The 16,242-nt window shown below is 35.5% G+C and overlaps 1 protein-coding gene across 3 annotated transcripts in view; it reads left to right on the top strand.

The window, feature by feature from the left end:
* Positions 1-16,242, top strand: part of LOC123547536 (protein dachsous-like) — a 128,843-nt gene that overhangs the window by 31,663 nt on the left and 80,938 nt on the right. For all 3 annotated transcript variants that reach the window (XM_053551794.1, XM_053551795.1, XM_053551796.1), the window contains exons 12-16: positions 5,435-5,559; positions 7,619-7,740; positions 8,426-8,503; positions 10,937-11,101; positions 14,101-14,255. In XM_053551794.1, coding sequence (XP_053407769.1) covers positions 5,435-5,559; positions 7,619-7,740; positions 8,426-8,503; positions 10,937-11,101; positions 14,101-14,255 — 645 coding nt within the window. The remainder of the gene's footprint in view (positions 1-5,434; positions 5,560-7,618; positions 7,741-8,425; positions 8,504-10,936; positions 11,102-14,100; positions 14,256-16,242) is intronic.

The raw sequence follows: 16,242 nt of genomic DNA, 5'->3' as shown, positions 1-16,242 counted from the left end.
CCTGCCCAACCCTCAATCAACACGTTCATGAAATCAACATCCCCCAACAAATACGCTGCAAAAGATCCTCGCCAGAGATTACAAATGCCCTTGTTCATTTCATCGCTGGAAATCTAATACCGCTCTCTACCGTAGAAAGTAGCGAGTTTAAAACACTGCTCAAATTGCTTGAACCTAGGTACCAAGTTCACTCTAGGAAGCATCTTTCTTCAACACTTTTACGTGAGAAATCAGCTGCAATTCAGGCTAACCTGAAGTCAAAACTACAAACTGCTCAAAGCGTGTGCTTGACTATTGATCTTTGGTCAAATCGCCAAATGAAAGGCTATTTAGGAATTACGGGACATTTTATTTTGGACTGGACACTAGAGTCTGCTATGATTGCTTGCAAACGGTTCAAAGGACATCATACAGCTGAATAAAATATACATCCCTGCTAATAATGATGATGCCAGTTCCCCACCTCACAAAATCAAAAGCTGATGATGATGGACTCCAGCTTTATGACACTAATCAAGAAGTGCAGACATATGTCTGGTAGTTGTAATCCTGTCAAGCAGGGAATTATTGGATACCTAATGTCAGAATGTGTTGACATTGACCCGCTCTAATACTGGAAGGACAATGCTGACAAATATCCAACACTTGCATGTCTAGCAAGAAAATTCCTTGTTGTACCTGCCACCTATGCCCCTGTTGAACGGCTGTTCAGTATCGCTGGAAAGTGTTAAGACATTTCAACGCCTCATGATGATCAAATGCAACAAACACATTTGAACAATATATATGCATGAAGAACCATTTGACTCTAGTAGTCTGCTTAGATGAATATACTTTGTCACTGTATATATATATAAAAATATGTTTACAGCTATGTGATTTATGTTTCATTGAAAAAAAATCATTGTGCATGCAGTTATTATTCTCATGGATATTGTTGAAATAGAGATAAAAAAACAAAGCTGTGTTTCTAAAATAGACCAGTTTATTTTATGTTACATGGTGAAATATTGAAAAATATCATTGAGATATTTCTTTGTATCACTCATAGTGCCGAACTTCTTTTTTCTTTCAGATAAAATTATCTCCCTTGAAATATATTCTTTAATTAACTCCCTTTGTTGGGTACCCTATGATAATCCTTATATTCAAGCCATACAGGAGTCATATACAGCTAGACAATCCTATATAGGACAGGCTAGCTATAATAAAGTTTGCAAAAGAAATAATAGTAAATGTTCTAGAAATGTTACCTTGCCTTGGTTGCTTGGCCTTGCCATACATTTAGCTATAGCTATACGTGCTTCCTCCACTTTTCATCGGTTCATCACTATCGTATGTAGATTTTACTGGCGACAACACATTTAGTTGGTTGTTGTCTTAGTTTATTATCACAAGTCATCAACTCAACCTTACGTAATATGCCAGCATTTTCGTCGAAATTCTTTCCCACTGAGCCAGTTGTGTTCCAACTTTCTATCGTTATTCTATACAGCTCCTAGACCAATATTTTCATTAAATCCCTGATGATATTTAATTCTGCAGCTTGATTTTCCGAGGACTTTCGGATATTCCCCAGTTGTTTACGTTTTTCATGTTTTTTGGGGTTTGTTATCTGACCTTCAGCGTGTTGTAAATAAATTTTGGAAAGTAGATCCCTCGGAAGCACCGAGAACAAGGCAAACAGTGAAAATTGCAGACTCGGTTTGATTGAGTCTGTTCATGAGCAGTGATGGGAAATGCAACACTGCCCACGCCCCCTAGCGCCGGCTTAAGCAGTATTCAATCTTCAAATCTAAATAAGTTGAAATCAATGATCCCGAAGGACCAGAAAATATAACAACACTGCGATGAAGTTGGGGCGACTTTTTACGGCGCCACACAGCACTTAACACCCGCTATTGTGAAGTAAATAAAATCTGGAAAGTAGATCCCTCGGAAGCACCGAGAACAAGGCAAACAGTGAAAATTGCAGACTCGGTTTGATTGAGTCTGTTCATGAGCAGTGATGGGAAATGCAACACTGCCCACGCCCCCTAGCGCCGGCTTAAGCAGTATTCAATCTTCAAATCTAAATAAGTTGAAATCAATGATCCCGAAAGACCAGAAAATATAACAACACTGAGATGAAGTTGGGGCGACTTTTTACGGCCGCCACACAGCACTTAACACCCGCTGTTTTGAAGTAAAAAAACCTGGAAAGTAGATTCCTCGGAAGCACCGAGAACAAGGCAAACAGTGAAAATTGCAGACTCGGTTTGATTGAGTCTGTTCATGAGCAGTAATGGAAAATGCAACACTGCCCACGCCCCCTAGCACCGGCTTAAGCAGTATTCAATCTTCAATCTAAATGAGTTGTAATCAATGATCCCGAAGGACCAGAAAATATAACAACACTGCGATGAAGTTGGGGCGACTTTTTACGGCGCCACACAGCACTTAACACCCGCTATTGTGAAGTAAATAAAATCTGGAAAGTAGATCCCTCGGAAGCACCGAGAACAAGGCAAACAGTGAAAATTGCAGACTCGGTTTGATTGAGTCTGTTCATGAGCAGTGATGGGAAATGCAACACTGCCCACGCCCCCTAGCGCCGGCTTAAGCAGTATTCAATCTTCAAATCTAAATAAGTTGAAATCAATGATCCCGAAAGACCAGAAAATATAACAACACTGAGATGAAGTTGGGGCGACTTTTTACGGCCGCCACACAGCACTTAACACCCGCTGTTTTGAAGTAAAAAAACCTGGAAAGTAGATTCCTCGGAAGCACCGAGAACAAGGCAAACAGTGAAAATTGCAGACTCGGTTTGATTGAGTCTGTTCATGAGCAGTAATGGAAAATGCAACACTGCCCACGCCCCCTAGCACCGGCTTAAGCAGTATTCAATCTTCAATCTAAATGAGTTGTAATCAATGATCCCGAAGGACCAGAAAATATAACAACACTGAGATGAAGTTGGGGCGACTTTTTACGGCCGCCACACAGCACTTAACACCCGCTGTTTTGAAGTAAATAAAATCTGGAAAGTAGATCCTTCGGAAGCACCGAGAACAAGGCAAACAGTGAAAATTGCAGACTCGCTTTGATCGAGTCTGTTCATGAGCAGTAATGGAAAATGCAACACTGCCTAAGCCCAAAGCAAGCTTCCGGTAATTCAACGAACTGACGGCATTGACCCGAAAAGTTTTAAATATGCTTACTTAACTACCGGCCGCGGATTGTGCATTTTTTAAACAAAAACTTTAAAATGGCGTCGTGTTGATTTCAAGGACCTAATCACCAATATTCGATATCAATGTACCTGAGTGTCCATGGAAATTAAGCGAATGCATCATATGTAAAATGGTAGCCTAAATAAAACCGAATATCATCATCATGATCATGCAGTATTGGTCTTATATGAATATGTAAGCATGTAACAAACAGAAAATTCGTTGATCTTCACCAATTAGCATAAAATAAAAAGAAAATTTGTTTGTTTTCAGTTAGATATAGAAATATATCTTCACCGATAAGGAAGACAATTGATCCACTCTGTCAACGCCTTTGAATTTTAAATTAAGATATATAGGTCACGGGCTTCGTTTCCATGGTAACATTAATTTGATTTCAGAAACCACTATTTTCTACTGAAATTTTAACAATTTAAGAGCTTAGTTTTAGTATATAAGTAACAAATTATCAACGGAAACTGAACAATAAGTATTACAAATCAGACTGCCCAATTTTTATTTGAATATGGCCGTAATAAGTAATCTTTCACCAAACTGTTATCCAAATAACATCAGTTACCATCATCCATTTTCTTACATTCAGCATAACATTTCGATATACCTAGCATAAAAGAAGCAAAATATTGATCAGTATTCAGAGCGAAAGACTCAGCAAAATATTTCGGCAAATAATGGCTGTTTAAAAATAGTTCAAATAAAAAGAACTGCTGGGAATTACGCACTTTTCAAGATAAAAGTTTTGCGCGGTAACTGACACGTTACGTCATGACGTCCATGATGTCATTTTAAGGCAATAATGTTTTATAGCGTTTCTGTGGTAATTTATTCATTATTTCAGCATTATTAAACCAATAAGCATCAGATCGGAGAAAGGTTCATGATTGTTTTCAGAAAAATAGATATACAAACACATTTAGATTGTCATAAACGTCGTTGTAAATCGTCACGTTATTTTCCGGTTGGGCATGCGCACATACAAATATTAAGGTGACCTACCTCCTTAAGCATTGCTAGTCACATTTAAAAAAAAACACAAAAAATAATCAAGGCCTTCGAGAGGTTTGTCGTCTTATGCCCTCATAATGCTCTCTTACCTGTCCGCGCGTCAACCATTGTTTATCCCAGAATATAAACGGTTTGATTTTCTTCTTTGTTTATCAGAAAATCAAATCGAGCCATGTTAGAATTACAATTAAATTATACTTAAAAATATTGTACCGAACTCCTTTAAACCGTATTTGCTGTACGTCACGTCGAGCGTTGTGATATTTTTAGTAGAAATCAATAAACTATTCTAGTTTTTATATGTATTGGATATTTGCATTGATATTACCGCATGTTGTTCTTTATAGAAACATTATCTTGTATTTGAAAACAAATTGATATACGTTTGATAGGAAGAAATTTATTGAATGATAAACTTAGCAGTTTAATTAACCTATAAACTTCTAAATTTCTAAAAGTGACGGGTCTATCATTAAATTTTGGCAGTGCCATCAATCATTTTGAGGGGTATTCACTGAAAAAATATTGACTGAATAGCGAACAGTGCAGAAAAGGCTGATCTTGGTCTGCACTGGTCGCAAATGCAGAATCACTTGCCTCAAGCAACCTAAAGGTTAACAGTACACGTTCTTCTTCATTTGGGAACTTTTGCTAGAACTCATATTTCCATTAAAAGCACTTTTTTTTAAATTTAACTTTTGCAACAATACTAGAGAATTACAAGAAAATGCGTTTTTGAAATGTACATACATTTCTGTTTTGTTAAAAAACTAATTTCGTGAAATGAATTTAACACCCTACGCGTATTTCTTCATTTCTTTTTTCTCAAACTCTTATAATAATTTTCAAACATTCTAAATTATACATTTTTCTGTTCGTTTGTAGCCGCAATTTTCGTTTTACCTGTCATTTCCGTCAGTGCCATACATGTTTTTGAAACGATTTGGGTGCCGTTTTTTTATGATTACACAAAGTCGTTAACTATTTCTCTGAGGTACATGTCACGTGATAGTTAATGAAAAACGTTAGTAAAATTATCTTTAATTTGGCATAAAATAGTGTATGTATCTTACGATTATTCAACAATAGTAACCGTCTTTTATTCCCCGCATTACCGTTAAATCGACATTAGCCCTATTTCCACTGTTTCTGTTCTAATGCGAATCTTTTATGTATACTTCGATTATTTACAGGTGAACGAAACAAGACAGCTGTTCGAAATAAACGGAAGAGAATTAAAGGTTAAAGCTGGTGTTGCTAATGACTATTTCGATGTAGAGAAAGATGGAGTTGTGCTTCAATACCCTATAGTTCTAGAGTAAGTTGCTAGTAATTGTTGACCAAATATTAACTAAAACTATTTAAAGAATATTAGGTTACTGGATGATAAATTTAAATTTATTAGGCGAATTGAAGAAAATATACTAGGCGAGGCTCTGCCGAGCCATATACTTTTTCGTAGACGAGCCTAATAAATTTTAAATGTTCAAACTCAATCTCAACTCAAACATTTTATTACTATATGGCCACCGGCCCTGGTACAGATAATATGTATTGAACATACAATCAAACGATACAATAAACAGTACAGTACAGTACAACGTTTTCAGACAGTAATCTAATATTCTATTTATCCTACCTGCTCAGAAAATTGGGAAAAAGTCGTTGGAAATAGAAACAGCTGCAGACTTGACTTCATGTATGACGTTTGTAAGTACAATTCAATTTGTGGATAAAATTGAAAAAATGCAATATTTTTTTGTTTGTTTGTTTCTGGATAAAAACTTTTGATATTACCACTTTTTTCTTAGTTAGAATATTTCCAATACAAATGAAAAAAATCGGAAAAAAAAATGTTTCAAAATTTCCGGCTGAAGTGCTGTAAAAGTGAAAAAAAGCGATAACTTTTTTCGTTTCAAGATAAAAACCTTTGATTTGACCACTCATTTTCTAAGTTCAGACATTTCCAATACAATGGTGATGGTTTCAATGCAAAATTTTGAAGAAATATGTGATTTCAAAAGTTCCCGCAAAAGCGATCTTGACACTGACTAGATAAAGCAAAGTTTATTAGGCAGGCCTATTTTTTGCTATATCTTGTATGAGGGTAGGATGAATTTTTGATCTAAGTTAACCATATCCTTTAGAATTAAAGTATGTTTACAAACCGTTTTGTGATGTAATGTAGAATACTCCATACAAATTCAAATGATTGCGCAATATAATTAATATAACTATATATATATATATATATATATATAGAGAGAGAGAGAGAGAGAGAGAGAGAGAGAGATCACTACGAATTCGTTTATTAAAGATATTTTTCTTGTTCCTTAAGATCTATCAAAGTTGTTTACAATGGTCATCCATCAGGGCTTAGTTTCTTCTGAAAGGTAAATATCGATTCAATTGAGTCTGGAAAGTGAAGAACAGTAGTGCTCTTTGACGTACGGTAACCGTATTGATATTCGGCAAATTCCGTAGGACAGTTCGGCATTCTTCGGTTTTACAATGTAAATGAAATGGCTTTCCGTTTAAATTCGTAGTTCGGGGATACATATAATGACGGGTCTATTGCTTTAAAATATTTACACATAGCGTCCTTAAGCATAAAGACTTTGGTAAATTTATTTCGTAAAACCATAATTTTTCGCAAGGTCATCATGATAGGAATCATTTCACTTACTTGAAGCAGACTTAGCAAACGAAATTGAGTAATACAACGAGAATTAAATGCCTAAAACTGTTTAAACGTACATTTCTTTTTAGGTTATCCAGCTCATATCTATTTGCGTTACACAATGTGTACATTGTTATTCGTGGAAATACATCTTACAATTATAACAGAGCAAATGCAAATTTATATAAACAATAAGAAAGCGACACATTTTATAATGCAGCTATAAAATAAGTACAAAAATTAGAAGTATATCTGTGCTTATTTTACAAAAGACAATTTGAAGTGTTGATTGTGTAACTTAAAAATGAATTTTCTAGCAGCTATGTACGGCAAAGAGACAGCTAATAAGCTTACTTGAAAAATTGTTTTTCAGCTTTGGTTACAAACAACACACTATATTTGGTCATGCTTCTTAATCTTATTCAGTGAGAACCGTGTCGATTCTTACAGATGCTTATGTCTTGCCATCAAATTTGTGATACAGGTTTAACTATATTAAATCGTAAACAGGCTTTAAAGTATACAATTCTATCAAGATTTGAGTGTAGTTCGAAATACTTAAGAATCTTCACCCGGTGTATGGTAACTTCTTTATCTGGTTACATTTTTATATTAAATTGTCGATTTACTTCTTTAAAAGCTGCGATTGTTAAAAATGAACGAAAAACACTTTAATAATTATAGTCATTAATTTTAGAGTAAGCGATGGAGGTTCTTCTACAACTTTGTCAACAACCATCGACGTACAAGATGTTAACGATAATTCTCCTGAATTTTCAGGGACGTTTACGACAGAGATAAGAAACGACGTTCCTGAAGGTTTGTACGGAATTCATAGGGAATTCATGTTATCCTATCACACATGTATTAAATGTGACTGACAGTTTTTACTATCACAGATACCAGGAATTTTTTCACGCTAGTTTTAGGTTTCTGTAAAAGGCTAGAACTACTTGATATTTTAGAATATGATTTATGATGAATTAGTAAATTGTGACAGCTAGATACAAACTTTTGCATATTTTAGCAACTATCTTTCTATATAAAGTTCAAGCCTTAAACGTGCAAATATCGGGCCGGTCGTTCCATGTGGCAGAATATTTCTTACTACATGTCTTGTTTAATTGTGTGCTTGTTTTAACCTATCTATTTAATATTTATAAATCGGAATGCATGGATACTGTTGATTTGCAACTGAAAAAAACGTTTTAAAAACAGAAAGAAATTAGCAGATACTAAACAACAATATTTCATTGCATTATCGCGATTTGTCATAATTTCTCAAAGCCATCAAAGAAAAGACCGATCCGGAACGGATTTAAGGCATGAAAATAATTCTGTCAATAGCATGTATTTTACATAATATGTAATGAGCAGAGTACGCCATCAGTTTACATTTGATTTCTTTAAACACACCAAATATAAGATGATAACTGACAGAACCAGCTAACGCAATAATACTGTTGATAATGATTATAATAATAATAAAAAATTACTTTACCAGGATATACAGTTTTCACCATTACAGCGACGGACAGCGACAAAACTGCAACAAATAACAATGTCACCCTTTCCCTGTCTGGTAAATAACTTTATTATAATGTCTGTGTAATTACATCAGCGGCAAAGACCAACCACGTCACTTTAATCGTACCTGGAACAATTTTACATGCATTTTATGTCTACATCAATGAATAAGGCCAACAAAAACCACATCGACATTGTCTGTAAAGTAAATATTTTACATGTTTATGTACCATCATCAGCGGCACACACAAGCCATGTTGTCAGTTTTCATGAGGCTTTATATCGTTTCCTAAATTGTTTTCCATAAAGTTATTTTAATTACTTTAGATACTTTTTTCATGTGTCCAGTTTTCTTTTCTTTTCGAAATTCACGTTAAAGACATGACTTGCCCTTCTATGTTTTACATTTTGATGATGAAGTGGTGGTGGCGGTATGGTCGTAGTAACAGAAGTAGTAGTAGAAGTAGTAGTAGAAGTAGCAGTAGCAGAGTAGCAGTGGCAGTGGCAGCGGAAGTAGGTGGCGGTGATCGGGACAGGTGAAGTGTTTGAAGTAGTTAGTATTGGTAGTTGTTGTTATTGTTGTTGTTGTTGGCGGTGGGGTAGTGAAAGTAATGGTGTTGTTAGTGGTGATAGTAGAAGTAAAGGTAGTCTAAGTGGTAGTTGTTTTTGTTGTTATTGTTGCAGCTGCTGCTGTTTGCGGCGGAGTTAGTTATAGTGATAGTGGTAGTAGCAGAAGAAGTGCTGGTTGTAGTTTTGAAATGAGTTGTGGTAGAAGAAGTATTAGTTGTCGAAGTATTGGTTGTTTGTTGTTTTTGTTGGCAGTGGAAATGTTAACGTGGTAGCGGTAGTAGGTGGTGGTGGTTGTGCTAGGGGTTTATTAGTAATAGAAATGATAGTTAGTAGTGGTAGTGGCAGATATTGCTGTAGATGGAGGTGGACATCTAAGTGACAGTGGTAGTAGAAAAAGTGTTGTGGTGGTATTTGTGGTAGTAATAGAAATTGTAGTACTTAGTGGTGGCGGCGGTTGTATCGTCAGTGGTAACAGTTGTCTTGATAGCGGTAGTAGTGGTGATAACACGGGTAGATATGATCGCATGTAATAGTAGTAGTTGTGGAGGTGGTAATAGCGGTAGTAGTAGCACTAGTTCTAGTAGCTGTAGCAGTAGCAGTAGTAAAACACACGGGAATTAACACAGGGGTTGTTACGTTGTAGATAGACTGGTAACTTATGATCCATGTTTATTTTGCGAATTTAGTTCAGAACTTTGTGTCTTTGTATTGACCAAATGCTGACAAAGGCATGTTTTACTCTTAAAAATTTAATCTATACTGGGCAATAATTTTGCTGGTTTGATGTACTTTCTTTGTTGAATTATTGTAGTAGTTATTGAAGTAGTGAATACTCATTGATGTTGATAGTTGTGGTCAACGAGTACTTTAGAGTCATGTTCATTTTCAAGAAGGTACAAGAAACAAAATAGCTTTCAAGTAGGTATTGGAGGTAAAACAGCTATTTAAGCAAATAGTAGCAGCAAAATAAGCCTCATAGCTTTTCAGACAGGTAGCAGAAATATTTCTTTTCACACAGGCATAGAAGCAAAATAAGCTAGATTGTTTTAAGCAGGTAGTAGCAGGTAGTAGCAAAACAAGCTAAACGGTCTTTAAAGCAAGTAGTTGCAAAAGAAGCAAAATGGCATTTTCAGCATGTAGTGGCAGCAAAAAAGCTTTTTAAGCAGGTATTAGCATCAACATGGCTTTTTAAATATGTAGTAGCAGCACACTATATTTTCAAGCAAGTAGTAGCAGAAAATAGTTTTTCCAGCAGGTAGTGGCAGGTCAGCGAATAAGCCTCTTCAAGCAGGTAATAACATCGATGATGTGCAAAACAGTTTTTTAAGCAGACAGTAGCAGCAGAGTAGCTTTTTCCGCAGGTGATAGCAGCAGAGTAGATTTTCATGCAGGTATAAGCATCTAAATAGCTCTAAAATCTTATTTTTTTTTTATAAAATTTGCATTTTCCGCTTTCGCCATGGGTAATGTACATAAAGATGTCTCTGTGAGAGTTAGCATTCAAACTGCATACTGGTGTAATTTATATAATTTTCTAAAATTACACTTTTTCCCAAAAGTAATTAAATCTTTTTTTGCCAAAAAATTGAAATGAATTGGAAAAACAAAACTGTTTTGGCTGCCACCCCCAGAGACATGTAGAATGTTATATGTTTTATTTTTATCTTTTAAAATAGTTACAGTTTCATGTACATCACGGTATACAAAAAATGAATTCTTCGTTATTCTGTTGTTGCTACTGCTTCTACTGCTGTTATTATTATTATTATAATTACTACTACTACTACTTTTTCCACTATTATTACATCTACTTCTACTTTCAGTACCAATACTACCACTACTACAACTACCGCTAACACCAATATCCAGTATGTAAGTAATGATTTATCAATTTAACCACTATCTTTAATTTGTATAGATATTTCTGCGTTCAATCTCGATGGTGATAAAATAAAGGTGTCAGCTGGTGTTATTTTCGACGTTAAGACGCAGTTTAGTTATACACTGACAGTAACAGCTTCGGATAATGCACTTGTAGATCCTAAAACTACTGACCAAGACTTTAATGTCACCATTAAAGCAGGTGCGTATATGATAAATATATTACTGTTGGAATATTGCAGAACAATTTGAATACATGAAAGAACATACCATTTTGTGACAAAACCTAAGATTTACACCCGTTTATAATTTAATAAATGTTAAGAATTATTATGAACTAATGAATGAATAGCTTCTCACAAACGTTTACTTCAATCGAAGATGTGAGTAAACTTACTTTATACTACTTTAGCTAGAGTGTGATGAAATCTTCAAGCTTCTTTGAACTATTTTCGAGCCGCTTTGTGGAAAGCCCAGTACTGTTTCCATATGAGAAGGTGTAATTGTGACCCATCTCGGGCCCTAACGCAAGGCCCATGATTTGAGTGGAACACATTAACCACCAGACCACTACTCTTCTTCTAATTAAGCTTAGTTTAATTACTTACCGTCTCTGCAGTAAATGCCGTAAAATATTTGGAGCCACTTACCGTCACTGCAGTAAATGCCGTAAAATATTTGGAGCCACTTACCGTCACTGCAGTAAATGCCGTAAAATATTTGGAGCCACTTACCGTCACTGCAGTAAATGCCGTAAAATATTTGGAGCCACTTACCGTCACTGCAGTAAATGCCGTAAAATATTTGGAGCCACTTACCGTCACTGCAGTAAATGCCGTAAAATATTTGGAGCCACTTACCGTCACTGCAGTAAATGCCGTAAAATATTTGGAGCCACTTACCGTCACTGCAGTAAATGCCGTAAAATATTTGGAGCCGCTTACCGTCACTGCAGTAAATGCCGTAAAATATTTGGAGCCACTTACCGTCACTGCAGTAAATGCCGTAAAATATTTGGAGCCGCTTACCGTCACTGCAGTAAATGCCGTAAAATATTTGGAGCCGCTTACCGTCACTGCAGTAAATGCCGTAAAATATTTGGAGCCGCTTACCGTCACTGCAGTAAATGCCGTAAAATATTTGGAGCCGCTTACCGTCACTGCAGTAAATGCCCTAAAATACTTGTAACCACTTACCGTCACTTCGGTAAATAATTTAAAATGGGCCACTTGCTGTCACGGCAGTTAATGCCTCAAAATATCTAGGGACGCTTACTATCATAGCCGTAAATGCCTTAAACGTCTAAGGGTCATTTACTGTCACTACAGTAAACGTGTGAAATGATTGGTGGTTGGGGTTCGGTGAAATAAGAAACAATACTGCAAAATGTGGTGGCTGTTTGTGGGGAGTAATGTGGGTTGGGGACGGGGGGCTTAGAACCAGCATAAATACACAAGAAACTAAAGTATATAAATTTCCGGGGGCTTGGGTGGGGAAATATAGGTGGCGGGATACTAAGAGACAATTTAAAGAAATTGGGTTCTGGGGATGGAGATGGAATCCTAAGAGACTGTATGAAGAAACAAAAGAAACTAAAGCATGTTTTATATTTTGGGTTTTGGGTGATGCGTGGGTAGGACTTACAGATACTAAGGTCAAATTTCAAAATGTAAAGGGTTCAGCGGGAGAGGTGTTAGGGAGTGGTGGGGTTGGGTGGTACGTTAAAATGAAGGGATACTTGAGGGACAATATCACGAAACAAGAAAACCTAAAAGTTAAATTATCATTTTAAGGATTGGTGTTGGATTGTAGTGGAAATGGGTGAGGTGTGATACTAAAAGAGATAATATCAAAAGGGTGGTTGGTACTGTGAAGTGGAAGCGTGAGGCGGTGAGTAATGCGGGCGGAGGAAGATCACGAAATACTTAAAGAAAGTATCAGTAAAAATAATAATCTTAGAGTAAAAATGCCTTTGGTTTGATTGAAAAGTCTGTGTCAATCAGGTAGACGTACACATAGTTGTATGAGCAGCATTTTTATATCCCTTCCACTTCACAGAAGGAAATAGCAAAATGTATACACAAACAGAAGCTTGAAATCTGACTTTATTTAGAAAGGAAGGCTAAGTGCAAAATAGTGGCATGATTTCATCAACATGAAAGTATGAGTTATTGAACTTAGTAAATCTATGGGTATTATGGGAAAAATACGAAGTTTCATTCAGTTGTGAGGTGTATTTACTTAGATAATACCTCACTGACAATCGCGAACAAGACGTTTTTGGAGAATAGCAAAATAATGCTATATATGGGATATTATTACTTTAATTGACAGTTAAGAGTTTTGAACCGCCTCGGTAGCCTAATGATAGAACGCCCGCTTTGAGTGCGCGAGGTCATGGGTTCAATTCCAAAGACGTAAAATATGGTACCAGCATGAAGAGGATAGTGCCAGGACTAGCCAGCCCGGTTGTAGTAAAATATGACAGGGTGGGGTATCATGTCACGGTATTATGTCATGTGTCTACGGAATGGTATTCCAATGAGGCAGCAATATAAAAACAAGGAAGAATATCCAACAGGGAAAGCCACGTTCCAAAAACGCAGCCTCCCCAAAGGCACACAAGAACAACACTCGCACATTACACACACACACAAGGACAAAACAAACAAATACAGGAACACAGTCGGGCATTGTGCTACAAGTAGACACCGAAGTGTGTCGTTTATATGAACGTAAAATTATTGTAAATGACGCTAAACCCAAACACACACTCAGAGTAAGAGTTTGGGGACAAGCGTCATTCAGCTGGTCGCACCTTTGCTAAGAAGTGTGTTAAGTTTGATTGAGCCGTGATGTGTAGTTACTGAGATACTTACTTACTGTTAGTCGAGAACATACTTGTTTTGACAAAGTACAGACAAAGGCATAATTTCATCAAACTGAAAGCAAGGGTTATGGAACTTAAGTCAGTCAGGTACTATTATTACAGGAAAGGTTTGTATGAGGTTGTATTCAGCTGTGGTGAGTAATAACTGAATTATGAATATACTGAGATTTGTTAACGCTATGGGTGTCTCAATTGCAATGGTGGCTTACATCACGATGTGCTAAAATACAAGAAAGCATTATTTTGATCAAATAGATTGAACGCAGCATATCAGTTGAATGAAAACTTATTTTCTTTATTCACCACTATAGCGCCTGAATTTGTTGACCCGGACCCGGACGATAACTCGGAATTACAAATAATATATATGTGTGAAACGATTCAAGCTGGAGACGAAGTTATGACATTAAACGCCAGCGACGCAGACACAGATGCAGCATTATTAAGTTTCAATATGGATAACAGTGTAAGTGAAGATGTTAATTTAGTTCTTAGTATTCAGATCATTTTTTCTATAATGTAGAATTTTATTAAATACTGATTTTTCAAAACTTCAGAATATACCTTGAAAATTTGGCAAATAAAAAAAGATAGGGTTGTGGGCTCGATTTTGTCTATACTTATTTGAAAAATTTTGACATCAAATTTTCAAAATGGGAGTCTATCGGAAAATCACAATTTTGATAATATTTTCGCACGTAGTAAATAAACATATGGGCCTATATGCTAATAAACAAACATTACAAATGTCCGACTATAAAAATACATACGATTTTTCTACTCTTTATACTAATTTACAATATTATTTCCTTAAATAAAACATGGTAGCATTAATTGAGAAAACATTTGCAAGAGAAAATGTAAATTATCTGGCATGTAGTGAAACTAGAGAATTTCTTTTCTAAATGTTACAGTAAAATTAGAGATACTCCCTATGGAGTTGTGATCAGGGGCCGTATTCATAAAGCATCTTAAGAATAAAAAATTGATTATTTACTAAAGAATTACTTAGGTAAGAAATTTATTTTACTTAAGTATATTTGTTATTCATAAAACAACTTAATAAGTAATTCTTGGCTTTTATTGTGGACGAAAACATTAAAAAAAACAACATTAATTTCAGACAGATACAACATGCACAATAATGTTTAAAGTGCTTTTATCTGAAAACAATATTTTAATCGTACTCACGACGCCATTTTGTTTTCTGACTTAAGTCATTTCTTACGTATCTTAAGTTTAAGCTGTTTTATGAATAGGACTTTTTTACTTAGACTTAAGCTGAAATCACGACAAACTTAAGTAAAATCTTCAACTTAAGTCAAAACTTATACTTAAGATGCTTAATGAATACGGTCCCAGGTCGGTGAAGCTCTAAGGTTTATTAGCTAAGGTTTCTATTAGATAACACATTTATTAAATATGGCAATACAACTTATAGACAAGTAACTGCTATCCCGATGGCGACTTACTGCGCCTCACTCATTGCTGATTTACTATTATACGTTTATAAACGTAATTTCTTGCTTAGTTTGTCCACTGACACACAATTTGAAATTGTTGAAGCTTTTAATGGATGAAATTGTTTAATATGGAAAACCTAATATAGTATATTTTCGGAAAAGGTGAAACACATTTATCCAAAGGAGCTACAGCTTAACAAGGCTAATACCTTAGATTTAGAAGCGTCATTTTTGGACATAAATTTAACAATTGTGAATAGTAATCTAGAGACGAAAATATATTATAAAAAGACGATTTTAATTTTGAAATTGTCAACTTACCCCACCTTGTTTGATTTGTCACTCGAGTGGCATCATACGGTGTATCATTCGCAAGATCTGGCTCGGGATTTGCAAGATCTTGCTCAAAGTTAGAGGATTTTATTGAGAGAAATCTTTTTATCACCAAAACATATTACAACAGGGTTGGAAAAACAAACAATGCTTATTTCAATAAAATATTTGTAAAATGTGTTAAAAATTTATCAAAAGAGTATAGAATGCGAAAATCGTTAAGCACAGTTAATTTTTGGCGATTGATCCTTCTACAGATAATCGCTATGCTTTCCTATTTGGTGGCGCAATGAATAATAAAGTGCAAGACTATTTGATGCTTTTCTCCTAAATCCTACAAAATGGACGGAGGGAATGGGAATGGACTTTTGTCTTACAGAGTGCTTAGTCATGCCCTTAAAAGTTAGATGTCCCGCTGTGTTGTTTTTTCTTACTAGTGCGTGCGTGCGTGTGTGTGCATGCGTGCGTGCGTGCGTGTGTGTGTTTGTGCGATGTTGTAAGAAAACTGTGTTTAAGTAATGGATCTTTTTGCTCCTTAATACATCTCTTAAAGAATATTTTGAATATTCAGAAAGTGAATAATGTCATACTATGCTGCATAAATGAAATTCACCAAGTTTAATTGCGCTCAACATGACTGTTCATTATTGTTCAAAG

Source organism: Mercenaria mercenaria, chromosome 9 (assembly GCF_021730395.1).
Source record: "Mercenaria mercenaria strain notata chromosome 9, MADL_Memer_1, whole genome shotgun sequence".
Taxonomy (NCBI): domain Eukaryota; kingdom Metazoa; phylum Mollusca; class Bivalvia; order Venerida; family Veneridae; genus Mercenaria; species Mercenaria mercenaria.
This window is presented reverse-complemented; position numbering and strand designations above follow the sequence as displayed.